Source organism: Ovis canadensis, chromosome 15 (assembly GCF_042477335.2).
Source record: "Ovis canadensis isolate MfBH-ARS-UI-01 breed Bighorn chromosome 15, ARS-UI_OviCan_v2, whole genome shotgun sequence".
In the NCBI taxonomy this organism is placed as follows: Eukaryota; Metazoa; Chordata; class Mammalia; order Artiodactyla; family Bovidae; genus Ovis; species Ovis canadensis.
Window position 1 is genome coordinate 71,258,134 of NC_091259.1, and position 24,193 is coordinate 71,282,326.

Genomic DNA, 24,193 nt, shown 5'->3' on the forward strand with positions numbered 1-24,193 from the left:
CATTTTTTATTGGATTGTAGTAATATTTATTTTTAATTGTTATTTATAGCACACATACTCAGCAGCATAAAAATAGGCAGAGTTTAAAGAACACTAATAAAAAAAGAACCCACAACCCAAAGAATAAGAACAGCACTGTTACCTTACCTGATAAGCTTTCTCTGTGTCTTTTCTGATTATACCTACTTGCTTCCTTTCTACCGGAGTTGAGTGTGCTTCTGGATTTTGTATTAAATCATGCCTGTGTTTTCTGTATAGATTTTACCATTCTCATGTGTCTCCGTAAGCAGTGCATCATTTGGTTTTGTTTGGTTTTGAACTTTATATTCTGTAATTTGTCTCTTTTGCTCCATATCAGGTTTTGTATTCACCCACATTGGATCAAAGAGCCTTAGTTCTACTACTCTATAATATTTAATTGTGCAACAGTACTATAATTCATTTATCCATCCTACTGTTAGTGACTTCTGAATTTTTGTATTTTTTTTTGCTATTATGAACAATGCTGCTATAAACGTTTTTGTTACCTCTTTTGATATCCTGTGAAACTCATAATCTGTAAGATATACTTTGGGAAATACTTATATGATGCCATATTTATCAATGGTGAATTATGCTAGTGAAAACTTGATAACAACCTAAATGTCCACAAATGAAGGTTTAGTTAAGTTTATGAGACATGCACACAGTAGAACATTATGTAGGTATTAAAATTTATGTTTTATGTGTGATTATCAATTGTTAGTTACAATACTGAAAAATGAGTAACAATCTAGGTGTTTGACAATAAAGGATTGGGTAAGTAAATTTATGAGGCATGCCTTGGAATGCCATGTAGAAATTAACATTTATGCTTTTATTATAATTAAGCCCCTATGGATGTAAGTAAAAATGGCAATATATAATATTATATAGAAAGTATGATAAATAATTTTGTAAAATGATAAGAGACTTGTGTGGAAAAAAAATAGTAGCAAATACTCTAAAATGATGATAGTAATTAGCTTGTAGAGGAGGGGTTACAGGTTGTTTGTATTTTATTTCATTTCTCGATGCTTTTCTGTATTTTCAAATTCTCTATAGTGCAGTGAGAAAAAGCAACAAAGGTTATTTTAGAAAAAGAATTTTGAGTCTCCAAACCTTGCTTTTATCAGAGACCTTTTGAATTGCAAACATAGAAGTTCATTTTTTTTCCCCTCTCTGGCAATTGCAGGAATTTGAAATTAGAAATCTTGTCTAAGCATAACCTAACATGCCCTGAATTCATGTGGAGGCCTATTTTCAAATGAGGCCAGAGTTCTCTAGAAGCTGGAGACTTGACCATTTCAGCGTTTCTTCTCTGTCTCAAACTGTTCTTCCCAGAAGTTTGTATTTTCAAGACTGTTTTCTCCTCCCTGCCTTCCTCTTCCAGCGATAGTAGGGTTTCTTGAGACATCGGTGTTAGGGAGGTACACGAAGGTTGACGCCTTAAATATCTGTTATGGGTCTACTCAGCTGCAGAAGGCTTCACAGTTGGGAGCGAGCCTGCTGATCACGTGAGTAATTGCAGAGTTGATGCACGATGCCCTGTAAACAAAGCCTATCTTTTTCTGAAAGATGGTAAAGATGCAGCGGGTGCCGGGACCCAAGGACCCTGCGGAGCTGACTTACTACACCCTGTACAATGGGAAGCCTCTGCTGGGGACTGCAGCTGCCAAGATCCTGAGCACCATTGACTCCCAAAGGATGGCCTTGACTCTGCACCATGTTGTTCTTCTGCAAGCTGACCGTAAGGGGACAGTCTTTCCATTCAATATTTTTAACATCAGCAAATATTTCCTGTTCATCCAAGTGAGTCCCTAAACTCATGTTAGTAGACCCAGAGCTAAAAATATTTCTATTCTGGAAGGTTCTCAAACCAACCAGCTGTTTCCTATATTGTTTAAAGCAATAGGTTTTGGGTGAAAGTGAAAGTCACTCAGCCGTGTCCGACTCTTTGTGACCCCATGGACTATACAGTTCACAGAATTCTCTGGGCCAGAATACTGGAGTGGGTAGCCTTTGCCTTCTCCAGGGGATCTCCCCAACCTAGGGATCAAACCCAGGTCTCCTGCATTGCAGGCAGATTCTTTACCAGCTGAGCTCTCAGGGAAGCCCTGATATGAGGTAGCTATCGGGTTTTGGGGAAGGGATGTGTTTTGGATACTAGGGTGATGGTAATACTGCTTTGCCCCAGGTCCTACCCACTCTCCCTCCTCAGTATAGTCTTGTGAGCAGCTAGAAAAATCACCACTGCTGAGATTGTATTTGTCTGCTGGGGAATTAAAGGTAATTTGATTCAGTAAACTTTCCAGAGTCCTACATGAACTGTGCTGGAGGACTCAGAGAAGTGGGCAAGACTTGCTAAATCCCTGCCTTTAAGGAGCAGAGAAGCTGTTGATGCAGATATAAAGGGGTAGAATGCAGAGATGCTTCGAGGAGACAATGTGATTGATACAGGGCTCAACAGAGGGACAGATTGCTCTCAAGGGGTATCTGGGAAGAATTAATAGAGAAAGGGTATGAAACATAATAACTGCCTTTTTGAGGGTCCTCCCCATGGCAGCTACTATGCTTATTGCTTTACATAATTTTTCTCTATTTCTCTGGGGCAACTTTATTTAGCTCCCAGTTACAGATGAAGAAACCTACACTAAGACAGGTTAACTAATTTGCTCCACATCACAGAATTAGTACTTGATCTGGTATGAATTCCAAGACAGGAATCTGAATCTGAGTTCAAAAGTGTGTTTGTAACTGTATTGTACGCTATGATTCCAGCCGAGGGTGGGGAAGAGGGTATAGTCCAGAAAGAGCAAGCAGCAGGAGCAATAGAAAGGAAGTGAGAAGTACCAGTGGTGCTTGAAAAAAAGGAGTCAAGTTTCCTGCAGTACTGAAGCATGAGGAGGAGATGATGGGGGTAGAAATGAGCATTGCTTAGGAGACTCAGGCCTTGCATGGCAAGAGAAGGGATTGTACAGTGATGAGATTGGTTCTGGGGAGCTATTGGAGATTTCTGTGTGGGGAAATAGTATCATTGAAAGTACCCATTATCTAGGGAGATTAATCTGTTGTCAGCGTTCAGGTTGAGAGAAGGCAGAACTAATGAAGCTTTCTGATGGCCCAGGCATTAGGGACCCAAATAAGGGCTTCAAAGAAAGCCAGGGTGAGGTAGGTGAGCAACTGTGTGGCAGAAATGTTAGATTCGGCAGCACATGGAGCATGCTCTAGGCCTGAAAGGCCTAGCTTGATATCCTAGTTGGCGTCCACACTCCTTAGGAACCTGACACCTGGCTCATGGTTTTCCTCTCCTCATCTTCTGCCTTCTTCAGGGTGGGTGTGGCTTCCATGGGGATGGTCCAGCCCATGTGTTATTACGGCCCTCACTTCTGCTCGGCCCGCACATCCTCATAGACATACCTTTGCATAGAAATGATGATCACCCTCTACAGTCTTGCCTTTACAATGCTTTTAACTCAGATTCTCTCCCTCTGCACCTCTGCCCTTCCCTCCGTATGGGCCCTGTCCCGTCTCTGGTCAGGTCAATGGCCTCATCAGTTCTGCCGTATCCTCTTCATGTGTGTGTCCCCAGGCTCCATCCTCAGCTCTTTATCCATCTCTCCAGGTAGAGAATGAATTGTAGAGGCTAGGAGTGAAAACCCCTGCAGGCGTCCAGGTGAGAGAGGAAAGAGTCAGAGGGGGAGACTCAGAGAAGATATTTTACATATTTTTGCAGACAGAACCAGTGGGACAAGATAATGGATTGTGTATGAGCAGGAGAAGGTGAGGGCCAAAAGACTCAAGGTTGACTTGAGCACTGACTGTGGTGTCACTTGTTGAGATGCAGAAGGTACGGAGAGGAAGTGGTTCGGTGGGGCAGTGGTGGGGTCGGGGAGATGGAATTGAGGGTTTGGTTTTGAGCATGTTAGTTTATGCACGCAAGTAGAGATCAGGAAATACTAACTTGGGAGGAGTCATCAACACAGATAACATTTAGAGTTAAGGGAGTTCGTGAGATTAACCAGACTTGGCACAATTTAGAACTAAAGAGAAGAGGGTGAAAATTAAGGCCTGGAGAAGTTACCTGCGGGAAGAACTGGAGCCAGCAAAGGACCCTGAGAAGGAGCATCCAGGGAGATGGAGGAAACCCAGGAGGAGGTGGGGTCCAGAAACAAGCAAAGAAAGTGAATATCTTAGAAGGGGGTGAGCTGTAGCATCAGCTTCTGTTTTAAGAGGCAGAGACTGGAAGGACGGAGATGAAGTGGCCTTGCTAAACTGGAGCTTGGTGGGAACGTTGGCAGGAGGAGTTCCCAGGAATAGGTAGTGGAGACAGAGTGGCTGGAGCGGGCCCAGGAGACAGTGGAGGTGGGGAAGCAAGGACAGCAAAGGGAGGAGATTAATGAGGCCACATGAGAGAGAGTGGGTACATTTGAGTATTAAGACTGTAACAGAGAGGGAGAAATTGACAATGCAGAAGAGAGACAAGCCCTGCAGGAATAAAGTCCACACAGGGACAAGGGGGCGGCACAAGTGGAGGGTCAGACTCAGCGAGGAGCAGGGATGGCCCATCCTTTGGCAGCAGGAGGGCAAGCGGAGTAGGGGTGTAGGTGTCAGTCTCGTGGTACATTTGGTCCTGGAAGCCTGAGGACATCTCTATGGTTGTTTCTGCTCTCTTGGGTCATAATGAAGTGGAGGCAGCTGAGGTTAGGATTGTGGGGCAGGGCACATTGAGCCTGGGTGCAGTGGTACACACTGCAAATCAGCAAACTGATTAGAGAAACGCCATAAGAGAGGAAGGCTCCCCTCCTCCCAGCTCCTCATTGCTATGTCCAGACCATTTCTTCTATTCTTGCAAATTGCTAGGTGCTTAAAAGTTGCCCCTCCTTACTGCAGTCACCTCTAGACCCCAAGCTGACCCCCACTGTCCTTTGAAGTTTTTTTTTAACACTGATTTACTTATTTTTGGCTACCCTTGGTCTTTGTTGCTGTGTATGGGCCCCTCTCTAGCTGTGGTGCACGGGCTTCTCATTTCAGTGGCTTTTCTTATTTCAGAGTACAAGCACTAGAGTTCAGGCTTAGTAGTTATGGTGCACAGGCTTAGTTGCCCTGTGGCATGTGAAATCTTCCTGGACCAGGGATTGATTGGGAGGCAGACTCCCAACCACTGAACAACCAGGGAAGTCCATCCTTTAGAGATTTTTACCTGGTTCACTGTCTCCTCTTCTTCACCACTTCTCCTGCCCTAACCCATCCTTTACTTTGAGATCAGCTCCTTGACCCTCCTTACTTCTACTTCAGGCCTCATTGCACTTGGGGAGGGGCAGCAGTGGGAGAGCTGGCCTTACGTAGAGCGGGAGGTGAATGGAGTGTCAGGTGAAGAGGTTGAGGCTAAGGGGACTTTACTGATGGAAATGCATGGAGAACAGTGGAGGGTTTAAGACCTTGGGCCAGAGACAGCAGTCACAGCAGTTAGAAGGTGCTTGAAGCCTTTTGGAAATGACAGTCGAAGGATCATCTAGGGATGACCTTAGAGGCATGACTGCGGCTCAGAGACAGGATTTCAACTCTCTTCCACCTGCCTTCAGAGCTGCTAGCCTTCACCCTTACTTTTTTCTTTCCTTCAAATCCGCTTGGCCCTCCTAGCTCCCTTCTAGAGTAATTCTCATACTGTTTTTTCTTCTCCATTTCATCATTATCTCCTCTTGGACTTTGCATATGCTTCCCAAATGACTCAGCTTCAGCTTCTGTGCTGCTAATGTACTATCTACATCGTAATTAGAGTCATTATAATAAACACAGGTTCTGATCTTACATCTATAACATTTAAAAAATATTTGGTGGCTCTTCACTGTTCACAAGAGTAAAATTCAAGCTTCCTAAAGTGAGTCTTCCAAGCCCTTCACAACAGGTGCTCAGCAAACATTCAGATCCCTTCACAGCCTGGTCTCCAGGCTTCTTTCCCAATCATACAGCCTACTCTTTTTTCCTTCAGACCCAGGGCTTCAGCCACATGGGAGGATTCATTCTTCACACTCCCTGTCCCTGACTGCTGAAGCGTGACCCCTTCCCCCAAGTTCCAAGGGCCTTCACTGCCCTTATCACGGTGGGCAAATGAATTGTTTTCTTGCTTTCTTCCTCATGAGCTCTTTAAAAGCAGGCACCGCATCTCATTCCTTTCTGAATATCCAGCCTCAGTTACTGCCTGGCTCTATTCTTGTGAAGGCCTAGGACCCATCTTTGCTAAATGCCTTTGCCAGGTCGTGAGTGAGGCTTGTGGTTGGAAGACACCATAGCAGAGCAGTTGAGAGCAGAGCCTTTGCAATAAGACAGGAGACAAATGAGTGACCCTCTCTGACCTACATTTTCCTCATCTGTAAAATGGTGAAATAAAAGCACTGACCTGGGAGACCTACTAGGGGTTTAAATGAAATAATTATTGCATGTAGAGGGTTTAGTATATCCCTGCTGCTAAGCTGCTGCTAAGTCACTTCAGTCGTGTCCGACTCTGTTCAGCCCCATAGACAGCAGCCCACCAGGCTCCCCCGTTCCTGGGATTCTCCAGGCAAGAACACTGGAGTGGGTTGCCATTTCCTTCTCCAATGCATGAAAGTGAAAAGTGAAAGTGAAGTCGCTCAGTCGTGTCCGAGTCTTCGCGACCCCATAGCCTGCAGCCTACCAGGCTCCTCCATCCATGGGATTTTCCAGGCAAGAGTACTGGAGTGGGGTGCCATTGCCATCTCCAAGTATATCCCTGGGGCACCTATTAAGCACATAATAAATGGTAGCTGAGTGGCTCATTTATCCGTAAGGTGGAAAGACTCAAGAAGAGTCTATGAAGAAGGAAAGGTGATTTTAAGGTTGAGAGCCTATATAATTCAGAGAACAGGGTGCTGTTAATGAAATTAGAGAGGGAGTTGGTGAGGAGAAGCTCTTTTAGGAGGGAGACTGTGATTTATTCACTTAGGGCCATGATGAGTTTAGGTGATGGACTTTCTTTTTTTCTCTTTTTTGGGGGTAGGGCCCCCCACCACATTGCATAGCATGTGGGATCTTAGTTCTGGTCAGGGTTCAAACCCAAGTCCCCTGTAAACCAGGGTTTGAACCCAAGTCCCCTGCAGTGGAAGCATGGAGTCTTAACCGCTGGATTACCAGGGAAGTACCTAGGTGATGGACTATTCAAGGGTGCTGTGGGGGATGTACAGGGCTGAAGTTAGGAAAGTTGGTGGAAATCCTAGTCTGAATCCCAGGAGAGAGGCTAAAGTCAACACTATAGACTTTGAGAATGTTGTAAATACAGAACAGAATTAAAATCCTGGAGAAATTCTGGTCCTGGAGGGAGTACAAACCAGAAGACAGACCCTGGGAAATGCTTCCACCCAAATGAGGACACTAAGACCCATGAAGAAGAGGAGAAAGAGAGATGTTTTAAATCTCATTTTCTCCTGCTGCTGCTGCTGCTGCTAAGTCGCGTCAGTCGTGTCCAACTCTGTGCGACCCCATAGATGGCAGCCCACCAGGCTCCCCTATCCCTGGGATTCTCTAGGCAAGAACACTGGAGTGGGTTGCCATTTCCTTCTCCAATGCATGAAAGTAAAAAGTGAAAGTGAAGTTGCTCAGTTGTGTCCAACTCTTAGGACCCCATGGACTGCAGCCTACCAGGCTCCTCTGTCCATGGGATTCTCCAGGCAAGAGTACTGGAGTGGGTTGCCATTGCCTTCTCCGCATTTTCTCCTAATATTTCTGAAATCAGCCTGTGACATAAATCTAAGATCAGCACTTTGAATGGAGAATCATGGCATTGAACAGATACCTCCTTATCCCATACCGTGTGTTCCAATGTTTTCTAAATTGCTAAGTCTAGGGCCAATGTGCAGGGCTTCCCAGGTGGCACTAGTGATAAAGAACCCATCTGCCAATGCAGAAGATGGAAGAGATGCAGATTGGATCCCTGGGTCAGGAAGATCCCCTGGAGCACCCTAGTATTCTTGCCTGGAGAATCCCATGGACAGAAGAGCCCGGTGGGCTATAGTCCATGGGGCTGCAAAGAGCTGGACACGACTGAAATGACTTAGCGTGCACACAGCACAGGGCCAAGGTACAGTGCTCTACAGTAGAATGTGTGATGCCCGTTCTTCCCATGTCATCTCCGGGTAATGGAGCAGCAGTGACCTCTAAAGAAGCGGTTGCATTCCCGATGGAGGTTTTCATCTGCTCCCTTTACAGGATCTGGAGTGAGGGGCCCCTCAGAGGGCCTAGCCAGCTGATGGAGTAGGGACAATTCTCCCCATACACAAGCAGACCAGGGCAGGAATTGGTTTCCCTTATGTGGCCGTCAGACAGTGATCTCAAAAAATATCACTTAAAGAAAGCTATATAAACTGGCCCTTCAGTAAAGGGAACTCTCATTCTTTCAACAAATATTTCTTGAGCGCCTAGTATATGTCTGGCGCTGTTCTAGGCCCTGGAGATATAGCTGTGAGCCAAGCAGGCACTTTGCCCACATAGATTTTATATTCCTAAGTGGGCAGATTAAGCAGACAAAATAACTGAATAATATGTTATATGCTAGTAAGTACCATGGAGAAAAATTAGGCAGGGAAGAGGCTGAAGGATGCTTAGGAGATAATGGTTGCAATCTTAAATTGTTTGGGGGTGTGAAGACGATATTGAGGAAGCAACCTTTGAGTTGCTTCTTGAGGATACCTGGGGAGAAGGTTCCAGGCAGAGAAGGGGTGGGGTTTGAGAGCCAGCGAGGAGGTCCCTGATGGAAGGGAGCAGCAATGATGAGTCACAGATGCAGCCGAGGGGCCACTAGCAGTAGAGCCTCATGGGCCACACCTGAGCGGGATGAGAGCCGCAAGAGTGTGTGGGCAGGGGCACGATGGGCCTGAGCTCTCACCAGCTTCGGGGATCTGCGTTAGACCCTTCCCTGTGTCTACTCACACCAGTCATGATTTCTCATGTTTTGGGAGTCATGAAGACGAGCTGAGAACTTTTTTGAATGGATTCCTTCTCCTTTCACCATTTGCTCTACATGAGAGTAATTCTTTCTGAGTTCAGATTATAGGGACCCTTTGACTTCATTCGCTCTGACCAACACTTTGTGTGTGTGTATTCATACATGCACACTCACATGCACACACTCCCATTCATACGCATTAACTCAGAGCTGACTTAATTTGTATATTTCAGAGAAATGACTTTTTATGGTTAAAAAAAAATAACATAGTCTAACCTCCCTGGGGCTCAGTTTCTTCATCTGCAAAATGGGTATGAGAGTAAAAGCCTGACAAAGAGTGTATCCCAGTGCCTAACGCACAGCAGAGGCTCAGAGCGTGTTGTCTCATTTTCCTATCCTTCCTCTGACATTCTTGCAGATTAAATAGCCATTTGTTCCTTTTCACCTCTGTACATGACTTTGTAGTTTTAGATCATTATGCCAATGAATATATTGGGTTTGGATGACTTCAGTTGACCTAACTTTACTATCGCTTTGACCGTTAAATGAATTTATTAATGTACTTAGCATGCCTTTATTCTCTCCTCATTTAAATAGAGGTGAAAGGATTTTCCATACTGCCTCAAGAAGGCACACATCCATTAAAACAATAAAGCTGAGCAAAAGCTGAACACATGTGAATATTTCATTCTTGCTAATGAAAAAAATACATATAAATATATTTAGGGTATCATGTTCTCATACACTATACATTTTTCCCCATCAGGATAGGATAGCCAAAATTGATATTTTTCACAGAAGCATTAAGCTTTAAAAAATGTTAATGGCCTAAAACTCACATAGAAATACTGAATTACTAAAAGCAGCAGCAATTACATGTTTAATGTCAACAGAAGCACATTATCTAATGAGCTGTTTTCAGAAGTTAATAATGTGATTAATCACCAATTGACAAAAACTGTGGAAAAGAAGTTATTTTGTACTAATAGCACTCCCGAGCCAAGTGCTGCCTGCAGAGAGGTAAATCTTGGCTAATGAGGTGCCAGTGGAAGTCAGGGGTGGCTGATATCAGAGGAAGACCAGCTGGCTCCTCAGGCAGGTCCTCACCATGTGATGTTTACTGTGGGGTCTTTGTACTCCAGACTTGAGTCCTCAGTCTTGTGAGTTTAGTAGCCCCCAGTATTAAACAGGATCAGGAGCACCAACTTATGCTAACCAGACTTATAGGAGAGTGATATATAAACCAGATTGAAAGTATTTAATTTAAAATGTGGATTGGAACTTGGAGAAGGAAATGGCAACCCACTCCAGTATTCTCCCCTGGAGAATTCCATGGACAGAGGAGCCTGGCAGGACACAATCCATGAGGTCGCCAGGAGTTGGACACGACTGAGCAACTTAGCACACACAGCAGTTTCACGGATGGGAACGACCAAGGAGAAGGGAACTTCTCCCTTAAATGGCTTTTACTCTATCCTTTGTGGAAACCTGTATGGGGAGCCAAATTGCAACAGGAATAATGATAGTTTAGTTGTACATTTGTTCAGCCCCTACTATGTGCAGGGGCTTCCCTGATAGCTCAGTTGGTAAAGAATCCACCTGCAATGCAGGAGACCCCAGTTTGATTCCTGAGTTGGGAAGATCTGCTGAAGAAGGGATAGGTTACCCATCCAGTATTCTCGGGCTTCCCTTGTGGGTCAGCTGGTCAAGAATCCACCTGCAATGCAGGAGACCCCGGTTCAATCCTTGGATTGGGAAGATCCCCTGGAGCAGAGAAAGGCTACCCACTCCAATATTCTGACCTGGAAAATTCCATGGACTCTATAGTCCATAGGGTCTCAAAGAGTTGGACACTACTGGGCGACTTTCACTTTCACTTTTCACTACTATGTGCAAGGCCCTGTTCTAGCCCTAAGAATGCAGCAAACAAGACAAAAAATAAACCTCCCTGCTCTGTTAGGGTATACATGCTAAACGAGGGGCATGGGGTGACAGATGGTGAGCAAATAACGTATGTATCATAGCAGATGGTGACATATACTTTAGAGTCTCACCACTCCAAGTATGGCCTGGGGCCCTGCTGCATGGGTATCTACTGGGAGCTTATTAGGCATGTTACCAAGTCCAAGCTCACATTACTCACCACATGCCAGGCCAACAAATTGAGACACAAGTTGATGAGGCAAGGAATAGTGACTTTATTCAGACAGCCAGTAAACAGAGAAGATGGTGGACTGGTGTCCCAAAGAACCTATTATAGGTGGACCCATCCCAACGCACAAAATTAGAATCCACATTGAGCAAGATTCCCAGGTGATTGGCATGCCCTTTAGTTTGAGGGGATTCCCTGGTAGGTCAGCTGGTAAAGAATCCGAGTGCAATGCAGGAGATCATGGTTCGATTCCTGGGTTAGGAAGATCTGCTGGAGAAGAGATAGGCTACCCACTCCAGTATTCTTGGGCTTCCCTTGTGGCTCAGCTGGTCAAGAATCCGCCTGCAATGCAGGAGAACCTGGTTCGATCCCTGGATTGGGAAGATCCCCTGGAGCAGAGAAAGGCTACCTACTCCAGTATTCTGACCTGGAGAATTCCATGGACTCTATAGTCCACGGGGTCGCAAACAGTCAGACACGACTGAATGACTTTCACTTTCACACGTTCACTTTACAGTTTGAGAAGCACTGATTTAAAGGAACACTAAGTAGGAAACGGGGGATGGAGAGTGCCTGGGGCAGGGATTGTTATTTTACAAAGAATACAGGGAAAGCCTCACAGATGTAGTGACGCTTGTTCAGAGCCCTGAAGGAATGAGGGAGAGAGTCATGTGGATATCTAGGTGAAGAGTGTTCTAGGTAGAAGAATAAGCTGATGTAAAGGCCCTGAGGCAGAAGCATGTCCGGCATGTTCAGGGAACAGTCGGAGGTAGACTGGAACAGAGTGAGTTGAAGGAAGAGTTATAAGAGCAGAGAAGTAACTAGGATGGTTGGTTGGAGCAGATCACTTAAAGTCTTGTAGAATCTATGCTGTGGCTCTTACTCTGAGTGGGGTTGGAGCCTCTGTAGGGTTTGAGCAGAAGAATGTTGTGATCTGAATTTTCAAAGGATCACTCCAGCTTCTGTGTTACAAATAGATTATAGAGAACAAGGGAGGAGACCATTGCAGTAGTTCAGGTGAGACATGTTGCTAGGTTGGACCATAGCGATAGAAAGAAGTGATATATTTTGAAGATGGGGATGACAGGGTTTGTTGACAAGTAGGATGTTGGGAGAGAATAAAAGGAACAGGTTGACACTGATGACAGTTATTGGCCTGTGCAGCTGGAAGGAAAGAGTTGCCACTTATTGGAGAAGAGAATATCACAAGAACAGGGTTTAGGGGGTGGGAGATTGAGAGTTGTGTTCCAGATGTATTAAATTTGAGACATCTCTTGTGTATCCAGTTGGAGATTTGAGTTGGCGGTTGGATATAGGAATCTGGATTTGGGGTAGGGGTCCTAGTTAGAGCTATGCAAATGAGCATCATCAGCCCAGATGGTGTTTAATGCCATGAGTCTATGAGATCATCCAGGGAGTGGGAGAGATGAGAGCTTGTGTATTATTAGCAGACAGTATCACAAGCTAAAACAACCAGTCACAGTCATCTTGCCCACCACCTTTCCTACTGTCTGACCAGATTACCCGTGTCTAATTGGACATGGTATTGATTAGAGCACGGCATTTCCAAGCATCCCCAGCTAACCATGGCAGAATGGGAGCAGATCTGTCCACTCAGGTATGTTTTATTCATTGGTCGCTCAGAGGGCAACTCCACTACAATATTTCGAGTCATCTCTCTGTGACCTTTGCCTCCTGATTGAAGCAACACACTAATCCTCAGAGTTCTTCTCTCTTCTTCTGATTCATGGATATCACCAGTGGGGAAGATTGATCCCAATCCATCTTCCTCTTCCTCCTCCTGGTCCTAGTAAAGACTTTCATTCATTGAGTACCTCCTAGGGGCTACACCAAGCACCACATGTACCTGGTCTCTCTGATGCCTCGCCACAGGATAGCCCATTTTACAGATGGGGACACTGAGACTCAGAGACCTGGAGTAACTTGTCAAGGCAAGAGCCTTTCTGAGCCCAAAGCCTCTCAACCACCTTATGATTGGGGACTGGGGGGCACTTATCTCAGGGCTGTTTTTGCTTCCCGGAGCTCCTGGTCACATGCTTCCCCCTCCTCAACTCTGCAGCCGTGGTGAAGAACCCACCCAACAACCTGTGGATCATCGCTGCCGTGCTGGCACCCATCGCCGTGGTCACCGTCATCATCATCATCATCACTGCCGTGCTCTGCCGCAAGAACAAGAACGACTTCAAGCCAGATACCGTGATGAACCTGCCTCAGCGAGCAAAGGTATGTGTCGGAAGCCGAGAGAAGAGGGGTAGGAACCCTGGCCCAAGGCGGCTTTGCCTGCCTTTTGGCCATTTAGGTCATTGCGAGTACCTTCGGAAACCTCTTCAGTCCTCATGTTGAAGGAGACCCTTTTGTTACTTATTTGAATGTTTAAAAAATTGTGGTAAAATATACATAACATAAAGTGCACCATTTTAGCCCCTTTGAAGTGTCCAGCTCAGTATTGTTAAGGATATTTGCATTGTTGTGCAAACCTTCATTTTTATAATCAGGACACAATAACTCTTTGCTCTAAGTGCTTCTCAGTGCTTTGCAGGTACCAGCTCACCTACTCTTCGTAGCAGCCGTTTGAGGAAGAACATTATTTTACAGAGGAGGAAACAGAGGTACTGAAAATGAGGAGTTAGATAGACTTGAAAGGGGTCTCAGAGCTCATCTGACCTGACACCTTCTCTTTTACAGAGAAGTGACTTTTTCATGACGGCACAGTGAGTAAGTAGCAGAACTCATGGTAGAACCAGGTGTCTTGGCTCCTAACTCAGGGCTCTTTAGGGGCACATCAGACCCTCAAAACCCTTCTTCCACTGGCCAGAGTGGCTGATCTTCAAAGGCTGCATGACGGGGTCTTCCCTGGTGGTCCAGTTGCTAAGAATTCACGCCCCCAATGCAGGGGGTCCAGGTTATATTCCTGGCCAGGTAACTAGATCCCACATGCTGCAACTAAGACAGTCAAATAAATAATTAAAAAAAAAGAAAAAAGGCTGCATAATGACCAAGCTGCAGAGCCTTGGCAGGGCAGCTGTCAAACCCCAGTTCAGTGGCTCCATTGAAGGCTAGCGGGGGGCTCCATCCACCATCCACAGCCTCCACTGGGCTGCACCATCCCCCTCCAGTGACTGGGAGAGGGGCAAACAGGAAATTCCAAAGGCTACTTTTCCAGTCGGACTTCCCTGGCGGCTCAGGAGACCCAGGTTTGATCCCTGGGTCAGGAAATGGCAACCTACTCTAGTATTCTTGCCTGGGAAATCCTATGGACAGAGGAGCCTAGCAGGCTATATAGTATGGGGTCACAAAGAGTCAGACACGACTGAGCAACTCAACAATAACAAGTTTTCTGATCATGTAGCTCCCTTCACCATAGTCCCCAAAAGGAATATAATAACCTCTACTACCCAGATTATCATATAATGTTTAAATAATGTCTTACAATATCCTGGGCTCTTCTAGGTCTGTCACCTTGCTTGCTCATCACAGTAGTCCTATGAGGTAGGTCATAGTCAGGGCAGCTCTTATTATTTTCATTTTACTGCAGAGAAACTCAAAAGAATGAGAGACAGTGGGACTTATCCACAGCAGAGGGGGGCACTCAGGTCCATACCTGAGTCTTTGGGCTTTGTCTACATTATATACCATCCTAAACCCTGACACTTGGTGAGTAGAACCCTCCTCCAGCCCCTAACCTCTGCACTTGTTCGGCCTAATTCTCTGGGCAGGAATGAAATAGAGAATGGAATTTCACATCCCCCTGGACCGCATGACTTGGTGGTTGTCCTTGCTGGGAGTCACGCATGCCTAGTTCTTCCTGGATGACCATACCTCGCTTCAACAAAAGAAATCAAATGAGTTTGGTTGTTGATTAAACCGAGTCACCTGTTGAGAAGCTGCAGCTTACTGAGACACTCTGTCTAGCGAAGGGTCCAACCCCAAAGAATGTCGTTCTGTGTCTGTTGACACAAAGGAAACCGCTGCCAGGACGCAGCACGATGTTGGTAATTACCCAAGCAGTGAAAAATGAAGCTATTCCAAGAAGGGGTATTTCATTTCCATCTTAGCTCAGTTACAATCTGAGCCTTTCAGACATAACAGTAATTACTAGAATCTAATTGCAGTCAAGTCCAGGAATGCAAAGCACGCCATAGAGGTTGTAAATGCCATCTTCATGTGATTGATGAAGGCAAAATTTTATTAATTTGCTGAGATGAGCTGGGCAGCACGTGATTTCAGCATATCCCCTGGCTGGAAAGCTGTCTGAGGCTGGAACAGATTCATGTTTGTGGGTTTTCATAGCCCCTTTTATGTCCTTGCCCAGCACATTGTGCTTCAAGAGATACCCAGCTGCTGTGGAAAATCAAGCAAATTTATGTTGCGTGAGATGACTGAGTTCACTCTCGGGGGTGGCAGTGGTTGTTTTCTCCCTCATTACTGAGCTGGGCTACGCACTTTGATTTCCAAAGCCCTGTTATCACGGGAAACCAGTGGGGCGGAACTGCCTCTTTCCTACCGCACTGCTTCTGCTGGTGCAACCCGGGGACACGGCGGCTTTTGGCAGAGGAGCGAGCCGCCTGCGTCACTTCTCACAACCTGAGTGCATGAGCAGAATTCATTTATTGCCAAGGGACGAGGCGGGAAGAGAAAGTCAGCTATTGCCACCAACCCAGAGACGGGGAGGATGGTCTCCTAGTCTCCAGGGACACCATTGCATCTGTAAGAATGTTGGCTGTGGAGCCAGAGGACACGGCTGGGGACCTTTGCTGAGCCTCACTAGTAGACCCACAGGCTCGGAGGAGGTGAGTGTGGCTGTCTCAGAGCCGAGATCAGGCCGTACCTGCCTGCTCCCTTCTTTAGAGACAAGGTATCAATATCACAGATGTAACCCTGTCACCACTGCTGTCAGCCAGACACGGGCAGAAGGTTAAAAAATGATCAACACAGGAGGAGAGCGGGGTGTCCTGCCTTTGTCTCCTCCTTTCTTCCTAGTTCACTTTTGCTTCCTCTTTGTCATTGGATTCACAGACTTTCCCCAGATTGTCCCTTCTTATAACTGAAGAGAACATGGCCCCTTGGAACAGGCAACCTGAAGAAAAAGTTGTTAAGGCCATATGGAGATACAAAACGGAGCTTAGAGGGTTGGCATGCCCTGCTCAGGATGGTGCAGTCACCCCCTAAAGATGCCCTGTTCTTTTCTCACATACTATTTATATGTGCCTCAGTTTTCCCCATCTGTGAACTGGGGGTGATAACAGTGTTCTCTTACACTTTGTTGTGAGGATTGAGTTATATGAATTACTTTGAATGTGCCTTGTACAGAATAAACATTATAGGTAAGTTGATTTTTATTATTACACATGTTTCTTAAAAAAAATCCAGGTAATGTATCTACCTTTAAAATTGTTGAGGATTATTTTGATTTGATGATTTTATAAAACTCATTAAAGCAACTATAAATGTTTCATGATGTTGTATTAGCGGTGTTAGGGGTTTCCAGTGTGTGTCCATTGGGCAATTAGTTAATCTCAAGTGATTTTCAAGTTGGAGGTTGAAAGACCACTATCCTGTCAGTCAGAAGAGCAGGGTACAAGTCTTGAGTCTTTCACCACTTAGCTGTGTGGTCTTGAGCAAGTCACTGAACCTCTCTGAGCTTTTGTTTTCTTCCCCATGAAGTGAAGACTGTGCTATTTGCCCAGTTTTCCCCATAAGGTTGTTGTGAGAATGAAACGAGGTGTCAGTGTCTTGCAGGCTGTAAGTACTGAACATGTACAGGGATTCTTGTTAACCTAATAACAAAGGCCACATCTTAAGCTTGTCATTCCTTAATGTCCTTCTGGTCAACCATCATCAATTCAGTCCCCTGCAGTAGCCAGTGCAGTGTGAAGGGTGAGGAACCAAAGAAGGTGGGAATGAGGGGGACAAGCCAGCACCAGCTTGTCCTCCTCACTAGGTTCTTAGCTGCTGCTGCAGACTGCCGATAGCTCACACCCAGGCCAGGAGACTGAAACCAGGAGCCAGGCGAAGTGTGGTGGGAGATGCGCAACCTAGGTGGCAGGCTGCAGAAAAAGAGAGAAGGCTGTGGGGCGAATCATCACGCAGTGGTTGGTGTTCTGCCTCTGGCCCCTGTGGTCCTGGATTCGTATCCTGGCTCCACTATAGACCAGCTGAGCGAGTCTGGGGAAACTGATGAACCTCTCTGAACCTCAGTTTCTTCATCTTTAAAATGGAGAACCATAACAATACCCAGCTCCTTGAGCTACAATGAGGATGAAATGGCATAACTCATGTTATGTGTTCAGTCTTGTACCAGTGATACCAAGTGAAACTGAAACGGTGAGCTTCTTGAGGGTAGGGGAGCCAGGTATTAGTCACCTTTATATTTCCAGCGCCAAGCACACTCCCTGACACAAGCCAATGCCCAATAACTAGAGTTGGAACAAAAGTGAACAGGATGATGGGAGGATAAAGGTAGAGCAGAAAAGGGACCAAGAGGAGATGAGACTGGACACGTGGGTTCACACAGAATTCCAGGGTCTTGAATGCCTTGCCAAAGAGTTTGGGTGCCAGAGAGAGTTTTTAATGAGGGAGTGATGACCCGATGAATTTCTAAGGGAGATAACTTTGGAGGATTGCCAAGGATGGGTCTGGAAAGGAGCAGAATCGAAATTACAAGACCATGGCAGAGTCAGTACAGCAGTGGACCTGGGGAGAAGAGGTCAGTTTCCAGAAACATTTTGGTTGAGTTCAACTGGTGATTAATTGTATATAGGAGAAGCAGGAGAGTCAGTATTCTAGGAACATCAGCAAGTCATGGGATGCCATGACTCCCTCCAAGGGATCTTCCCCATCCAGGGACTGAACCCACATCTCCTGTGTCTCCTGCATTGCAGGCAAATTCTTTACTGCTGAGCCACTGGAGAAGCCCTTGGCTATACCACAGACAGCTTGAAAAAGGAAGCTTTTCTGGATTTAGCAATAAAACTCCCTCCTATTCTGAGACATGATGTGATGGGTTGGGCCATGGTCTTAGACCATTTAATCCGGCCTTCCTGTTACAGTTCTTGACTAAGTAAGGTGCTAAAAGAGGAATGTCTGATCATATCAAGTTCTGATAGAACCCAAATGATAGAGGTTGAGTTTCACCCCAAATTTTCTTAAAAGGATCGCTGATGTCCGTTTCACCTGGCCAATGATTTAGTAGGCAGGAAAACAATTTGAACAAATAACGATTGAGCACATACTATGGGTCAGGTACTTAGCTAAATGCTGGGCTTGAATTTACTCATCTAATCTACACAGCGTCCCTTTGAGGTGGTTAAATTCACTGTCACAGACATACACGTTTGATCCTGCTCATACTATATTCTCTCCATGTTACAGGTGAGGAAACATGTACAGAGAATCTCAGTAACTTACCCAAGGTCACACAGCTAATATGTGTCAGAGACAGGATTTGAACCCAGGCTATCTGTTTTCAGAGTTGCTGCTCCTAGCCACCCCATTGTCCTGCCTCAAATCCGTGTTGTGCTGCTTTGGGGCATAGAGCAGAATAGAGACGCTCACAGGAATTGTTTAAACATGCTTCTTGGTTTTTTATTACCCCACTAATACATGTCTGTTGGGTTTTGCTCACAGCTGCCCTATTCATTTGGGATTTCAGACACTGCAATAAAAACCTTGCTAATTTCTTAGTCATGAGAAATGAGAAGTGAGCTCGTCTGCTAAAGGGAACGGTCTGGATTAGAGAGTGATTCCATAAGTTCCATTTTATTATTAATAATTATACTGCCGCACATGTGGTAGCCTGTCTCTCCTCTTTTGTTTTCAAATCTGTGATTCGCTCTAATACTCCCGGGTGGTGGAGGTAGAACAGATATGATTATCTTCATTTCTCAGATGAAAACATTGAGGTTCAGATTTCAATGACTTGGCAAAGTCACACAACCTGTTATTTCACAGGACTTAAGAGGTGACAGAACTATTCTTATGTAGAAGAGGCAGGACCTGTTTAACGTAGCAATTAAGAGCTTCTAATTAGCAGTATCCAGTGACTTTGAATAAGTGGTCTAAAATCCTTGAAAGAACTTGTTCTCATAAACATATTCGCATCTTGTTTATACTATTCCTTTTTCTGAGTCTTATCTATAGAGGTTCTGTAGCTAGGTGGAATTAATGTGGACTTTGATTTCATAGAGACAGAAAATAGCATGGAGATTCGAGTTAACTCTTATTCATCAGAAAGCTCAGTATGGGCCCATCATGAGCACTTTCCCGCCTGTCTTCTCTTAAAGCTGCTGTGAGCATCACACTTTGCCAGAAACATGACTGCAAATCTGCTTCCTCTTTGCAGCCTGTGCAGGGCTTTGATTATGCCAAGCAGCACCTGGGCCAGCAAGGGGCGGACGAGGAGGTCATCCCGGTGACTCAGGAAACGGTGGTCCTCCCACTACCCGTTAGAGATGCTCCTGCCTCTCAGGAAAGGGATGCCCCTCAGGATGGAAGCACCATCAAGACGGCCAAATCCATCGAAACCAGAAAGAGGTAGGCGCAGGGCCAGATTCTGCCTCTCTGTGTCAGCAAGAGAAATAATTGATGGGGAGAAGAGCTGAAGCCCTCCATTCCTCTGTTCTCTTTAAAAATTCCTCTTCATGCTTGTTTTGAATATTTGAGAAGGAGACTAAGGAAGAGGATAGGAATCATAATTCTTGCATCTCATGAGCCATCCGTTGTAACGTTTTAGATGTCTAATCAACCACAACGGTTGAGGTTTGCTTCTTAGATTTATTGTAACAAATTTGGCACTGACGTTACACTTATATTTTTTTAATTTATCTTAAAAGCAGTGCCTTTGGTTCAGGATAGTTGTATTTTATCTGGCAATTTCTCTATAGAGCTTATGGTTTTAGTTCAAAAACTAGTTATTGGGCTTTTACTATGAGCAAGGCACTTTGACAGGCATTGGGATGGCTACAGAAAGGTTTAAGATTGATTCCTGTCCCCAGGCATCTCATGATGGAAAGACAGAGATAAATTGTTGGAATACCAAGCCTGATGGGCAGGTGCCTACTGTAGAGTCTGAACCATGTCCTGGGGAAAAGAGAGAAGGACGAATTTAATTCTGATGTGGTAAAGTGTCATGGAAGAGGTTTTGTTTTAACCAAACCTTGAAGGACAAGTGGGATGTCCATGGCAGGGAAGAGATAAAAGCATCCAGGCTGGAAGAGCCAGGAGACAGCAATGATTACTTATGATGAATGGGGTTTAGAGTTCACAGTGTTTGAAATGCAGTGAAAGATGAAACCAGAAGATAGATGAAAACTGTGGAGAGTCTTAACTGCCAGACTGAGGAGTTTGACCTTTATACTCTAGTCAGTATTAAGCCACTGAGAGTTCTTCAGGAAGGCAGTGATGCCCAGCCTGTGTCTTAGAAAGACTTCTCCAGTGCATTGTGGATGATAGATGGGAGAGGTTAGGCTAGAGGCCAGGACACTTGTTGGGACTTTGCAATAGCCTCAGAAAGAGGTAATGAACTCTATGGCCAACTCTGTTGCCTGGCTAACCAACTTTCATTGCCAACCTCTTTCTTTCTTGCCTGAGACCACAATGGTGGCTGAAAAACTACATCCTGTTTGCCTCCTTCTCTCCTTTCAGGTAACAGATATTTATCAATTGTTTGCTGTTAACCAGGCACAAAAGATACTGCAAGGAACAAAACAAAGTTCGTACTCCCATAGTTCTTACAGTTTGATGGGGAGAGATAGACAATAAACAGGAAGACAAAAATATAGTAGGTTGGGAGGTGATGAGTATGAAGAAGAAAACCAAAGCATGGTAAGGGATTGGAGATGTGGAAAGGGGAATATGATGCTATTTTAGCAAGAGTTGGGGAAGCCCTCACTGATAAAGTGACATGTGAGAAAGACTTTATTGAACATCCCAAGCAGATGGAACAGTATGTGCTAGGCCCAGAGGAGAAAACGTCTTGACTTGCTTAAGGAAGAGCATGAAGGCCAAAGTGGCTGATGAGAACTAGGGAGGAAGTTTGTAGCAGCTGAGTCAGAGAAACTAACTGAGGTTGATCTTGTTAGGCTTTAGAAATCAAAGTCCGAACCTGGCACTTTATTGTGAATGAAGATCAGGAGTCCTTAGAAGAGGGTTTTGAGAACAATGACAGGATGTGACTTGCATTTTAAAGGCTCACTCTGGCTGCTGTGTGGAAATAGACTGTAGAGAAGCAGAGAGACCCATTAGGAGGCTTTTGTATGAGTCTAGGTGAGAGATGGTGGTGTGGACCAGGGCATGGAGATGTGGGAAGTGATTAGGCTCTAGAGGTGTGTACAAGGAAGAGCCGACAAGGTTTGCTGATAAATTGTTGTGTAGTATGGAAATAGAGAGGGATGATTTACCATTTTTGTGCTGGGGAAGACTGGAGGAGAAGTTTGTAGAGTTTGGTTATGGACATGTGAAGTTTGAGATGCCCATGAGACATGCAAGTGGAGACATTGAGAGCTCAGTTAACCATATGAGTCTGGAGTTCAGAGGAGAGGTCGAGAGTCGAAATATAAATGTAGGAGCTATCAGTGTTTAGTTACAAAAATCTCTGAGACTAGATGGGCACCTTGGACAGTATAGATGGAGAAGAAATCTAAGAATTGATGCCTGGGACATGGCAGTGATTAAGAGACCCAGATAATGAAGATGAATTGGCAAAAGATTCTGAAAAGCATCCATAAGAAAGGCACAGAACAAAGCAAGCATGGAACCCAGGAAGCCAAGAGAATGAAGTTATTTCAGGAGGAAGAAAGGATTGTTTGTATCAAATTTACAAATTTTGTATCGGGTCAAGCATTAAATCTCCATGCTTTTCTCCAGGAGATCTTGGTACCTAAAAAGGGTACCTAAAGAGGGTTTTTTTGTTCTCAAAACCCTCTTCTAAGGACTCCTGATCTTCATTCACAATAAAATGCTAGGTTCTGACTTTGATTTCTAAAGCCTAACAAGATCAACCTCAGTTAGTTTCTCTGATTCAGCTGCTACAGACTTCCTCCCTAGTTCACACACACACAAAAAAAAAGAAGTACAGAGAAACAGAGGGTTGGATTTCAGCTTATGTGGGGAAGAATGCAGAGGGCATGTTGATTAATTATCTGTTTCCTCATAACAAACCACTCTAAAGTTTAGCAGCCTAAAACAGCAACCGTTTATTTAGCTCATAATTTTTGGTGGATCAGCAGTCTTGGCTGAGCTCAGCTGGGTGGTTCTTCTAGTCTGAACTTGGCTTGGCTGATCTCAGCTGGGCTGTCTCATGCATCTTTGGTCAGGGGGAAGGTCTGCTGGGCTGGCTTGTTGATGACAGCCTTGTCTGGGGTGGCCAGCTAACTGGGGCATCTTGGTATGTGGTCCTGATTCCTCTAGTAGGTTAGCTCTCACTTTTTGGCAAGATGGTTACAGAGTTTCCAGGGAAGCAAGAAAACAAGCCCCAAACAAACCTCAAGTCTTTGCTTGTATCATGTTTACTACTGTCCTATTGGCCAAAGCAAAACACAAGAGTCAGTGTGGGAGGGGACTAACCTAAGTTAGTTATAGGGAAGTGTGAACAAATTGGAACCTTAAATGCCAGGGTCCACCCCAGCCTGGAGTTGAAACATACAGAGAAGCAATGGATGATGTATCGGAGTTGGCTGGCCAGTAGTGTTATCTATAGTAATTATTCTCATTATGATCTTTGCCAAGTACAATAAAGGCAAGTTAATAATTTTATATCACCTATTAGGATAACACTGAAAAGAAATAAATAGAATTACTAAAATTAGGATATTAACATAACACTGCACTGCCAGGAAGAATGGAAACTTTTCCACACATTCTAGTTGAGTGGTTTAAATTGTGCAAAGCTTTCTTTTTAAAAAATGGTTTTAGAACAAGCTCTTTTTTTTCCATGAATTTGCAAGGAGTCTACTCTTGCTACTGCTGCTGCTGCTGCTGCTAAGTCGCTTCAGTTGTGTCCCACTCTGTGCTACCCCATAGATGGCAGCCCACCAGGCTCCCCCATCCCTGGGATTCTCCAGGCAAGAACACTGGAGTGGGTTGCCATTTCCTTCTCCAATGTGTGAAATGTGTCCGACTCTTCGCGAACCCATGGGCTGCAGCCTACCAGGCTCCTCCGTCCCTGGGATTAATCAGATTCAAATTCTTTAACCTCAGATTTTCATTAAGAAATACTAGCTTATGAAACAAATACAAATAAAGGAAACAATGACCCTGTTAAATGATATCTCCATTTGCTTCATAATTTTGTCTACAAATATAACTTTACTAAGGGCTGGCGAAAACTGGGAGAAGTGTCATCTCTGTTCAAGTTCAACTGATCACAGGAGTCTCTGATCATTTAGGAAGATTTTAAGATGCCAAATCCAAGAACAAGCCTATCATACATCTATGTTTCTGTCTTCCCCAACTTGCCACATCAGTCTCCTCATTCTTGCCAGACCAGGACTGGGTGACCTCTCAGAATGGGGCTGTTAGATGGTCCAAAAAGTTTTGCAAGGGAAGAATAAGGGAGTGACTTCTCTGGTGTCCAGAGGTTAAAAGACTATGCCTTCCAGTGCAAGGGATGCAGGTTCGACCCCTGGTTCGGGAGCCGAGATCCCACATGCCTCATGGCCCCCAAAAGCCAAAACATAGAAAATGGAAACAGTGTGGTACAACTTCTATAGATCCACACACAAAAAATTATCCACGCACAAAAAAAATCTTAAAAAAAAAAAAGAATAGGGGAAACCAATGATTTGGTGATCATTAAGATATCTCCATTCTTCAAAATTGTTTTAAAACTGAAGGAAAATGGAAGATTTAGCTGTGTGCAAACAACCAGATGATGTTTCAAGTTCTTTTCCTTATGTAGGCTTTTGGCAATGCTATTTTGTTGGTCCATGACTGAAATTATGAGCAAGGATGGAGAATCGACCTCATAGGGACAGCCATTTGCAGTGGGCACTTCAGTGCATGATTGTTCAGCAATTGATTTAATCCCCACCCCCATGATTGTTCTT

The 24,193-nt window shown here is 44.8% G+C and overlaps 1 protein-coding gene across 1 annotated transcript in view; it reads left to right on the top strand.

Moving 5' to 3' along the window:
* KIAA1549L (KIAA1549 like) overlaps positions 1-24,193 on the top strand; it is a 168,699-nt gene that overhangs the window by 68,398 nt on the left and 76,108 nt on the right. The window contains exons 11-13 of the mRNA XM_069553333.1: positions 1,597-1,768; positions 13,210-13,373; positions 19,492-19,682. Of these exons, the coding sequence (XP_069409434.1) occupies positions 1,597-1,768; positions 13,210-13,373; positions 19,492-19,682 (527 nt within the window). The remainder of the gene's footprint in view (positions 1-1,596; positions 1,769-13,209; positions 13,374-19,491; positions 19,683-24,193) is intronic.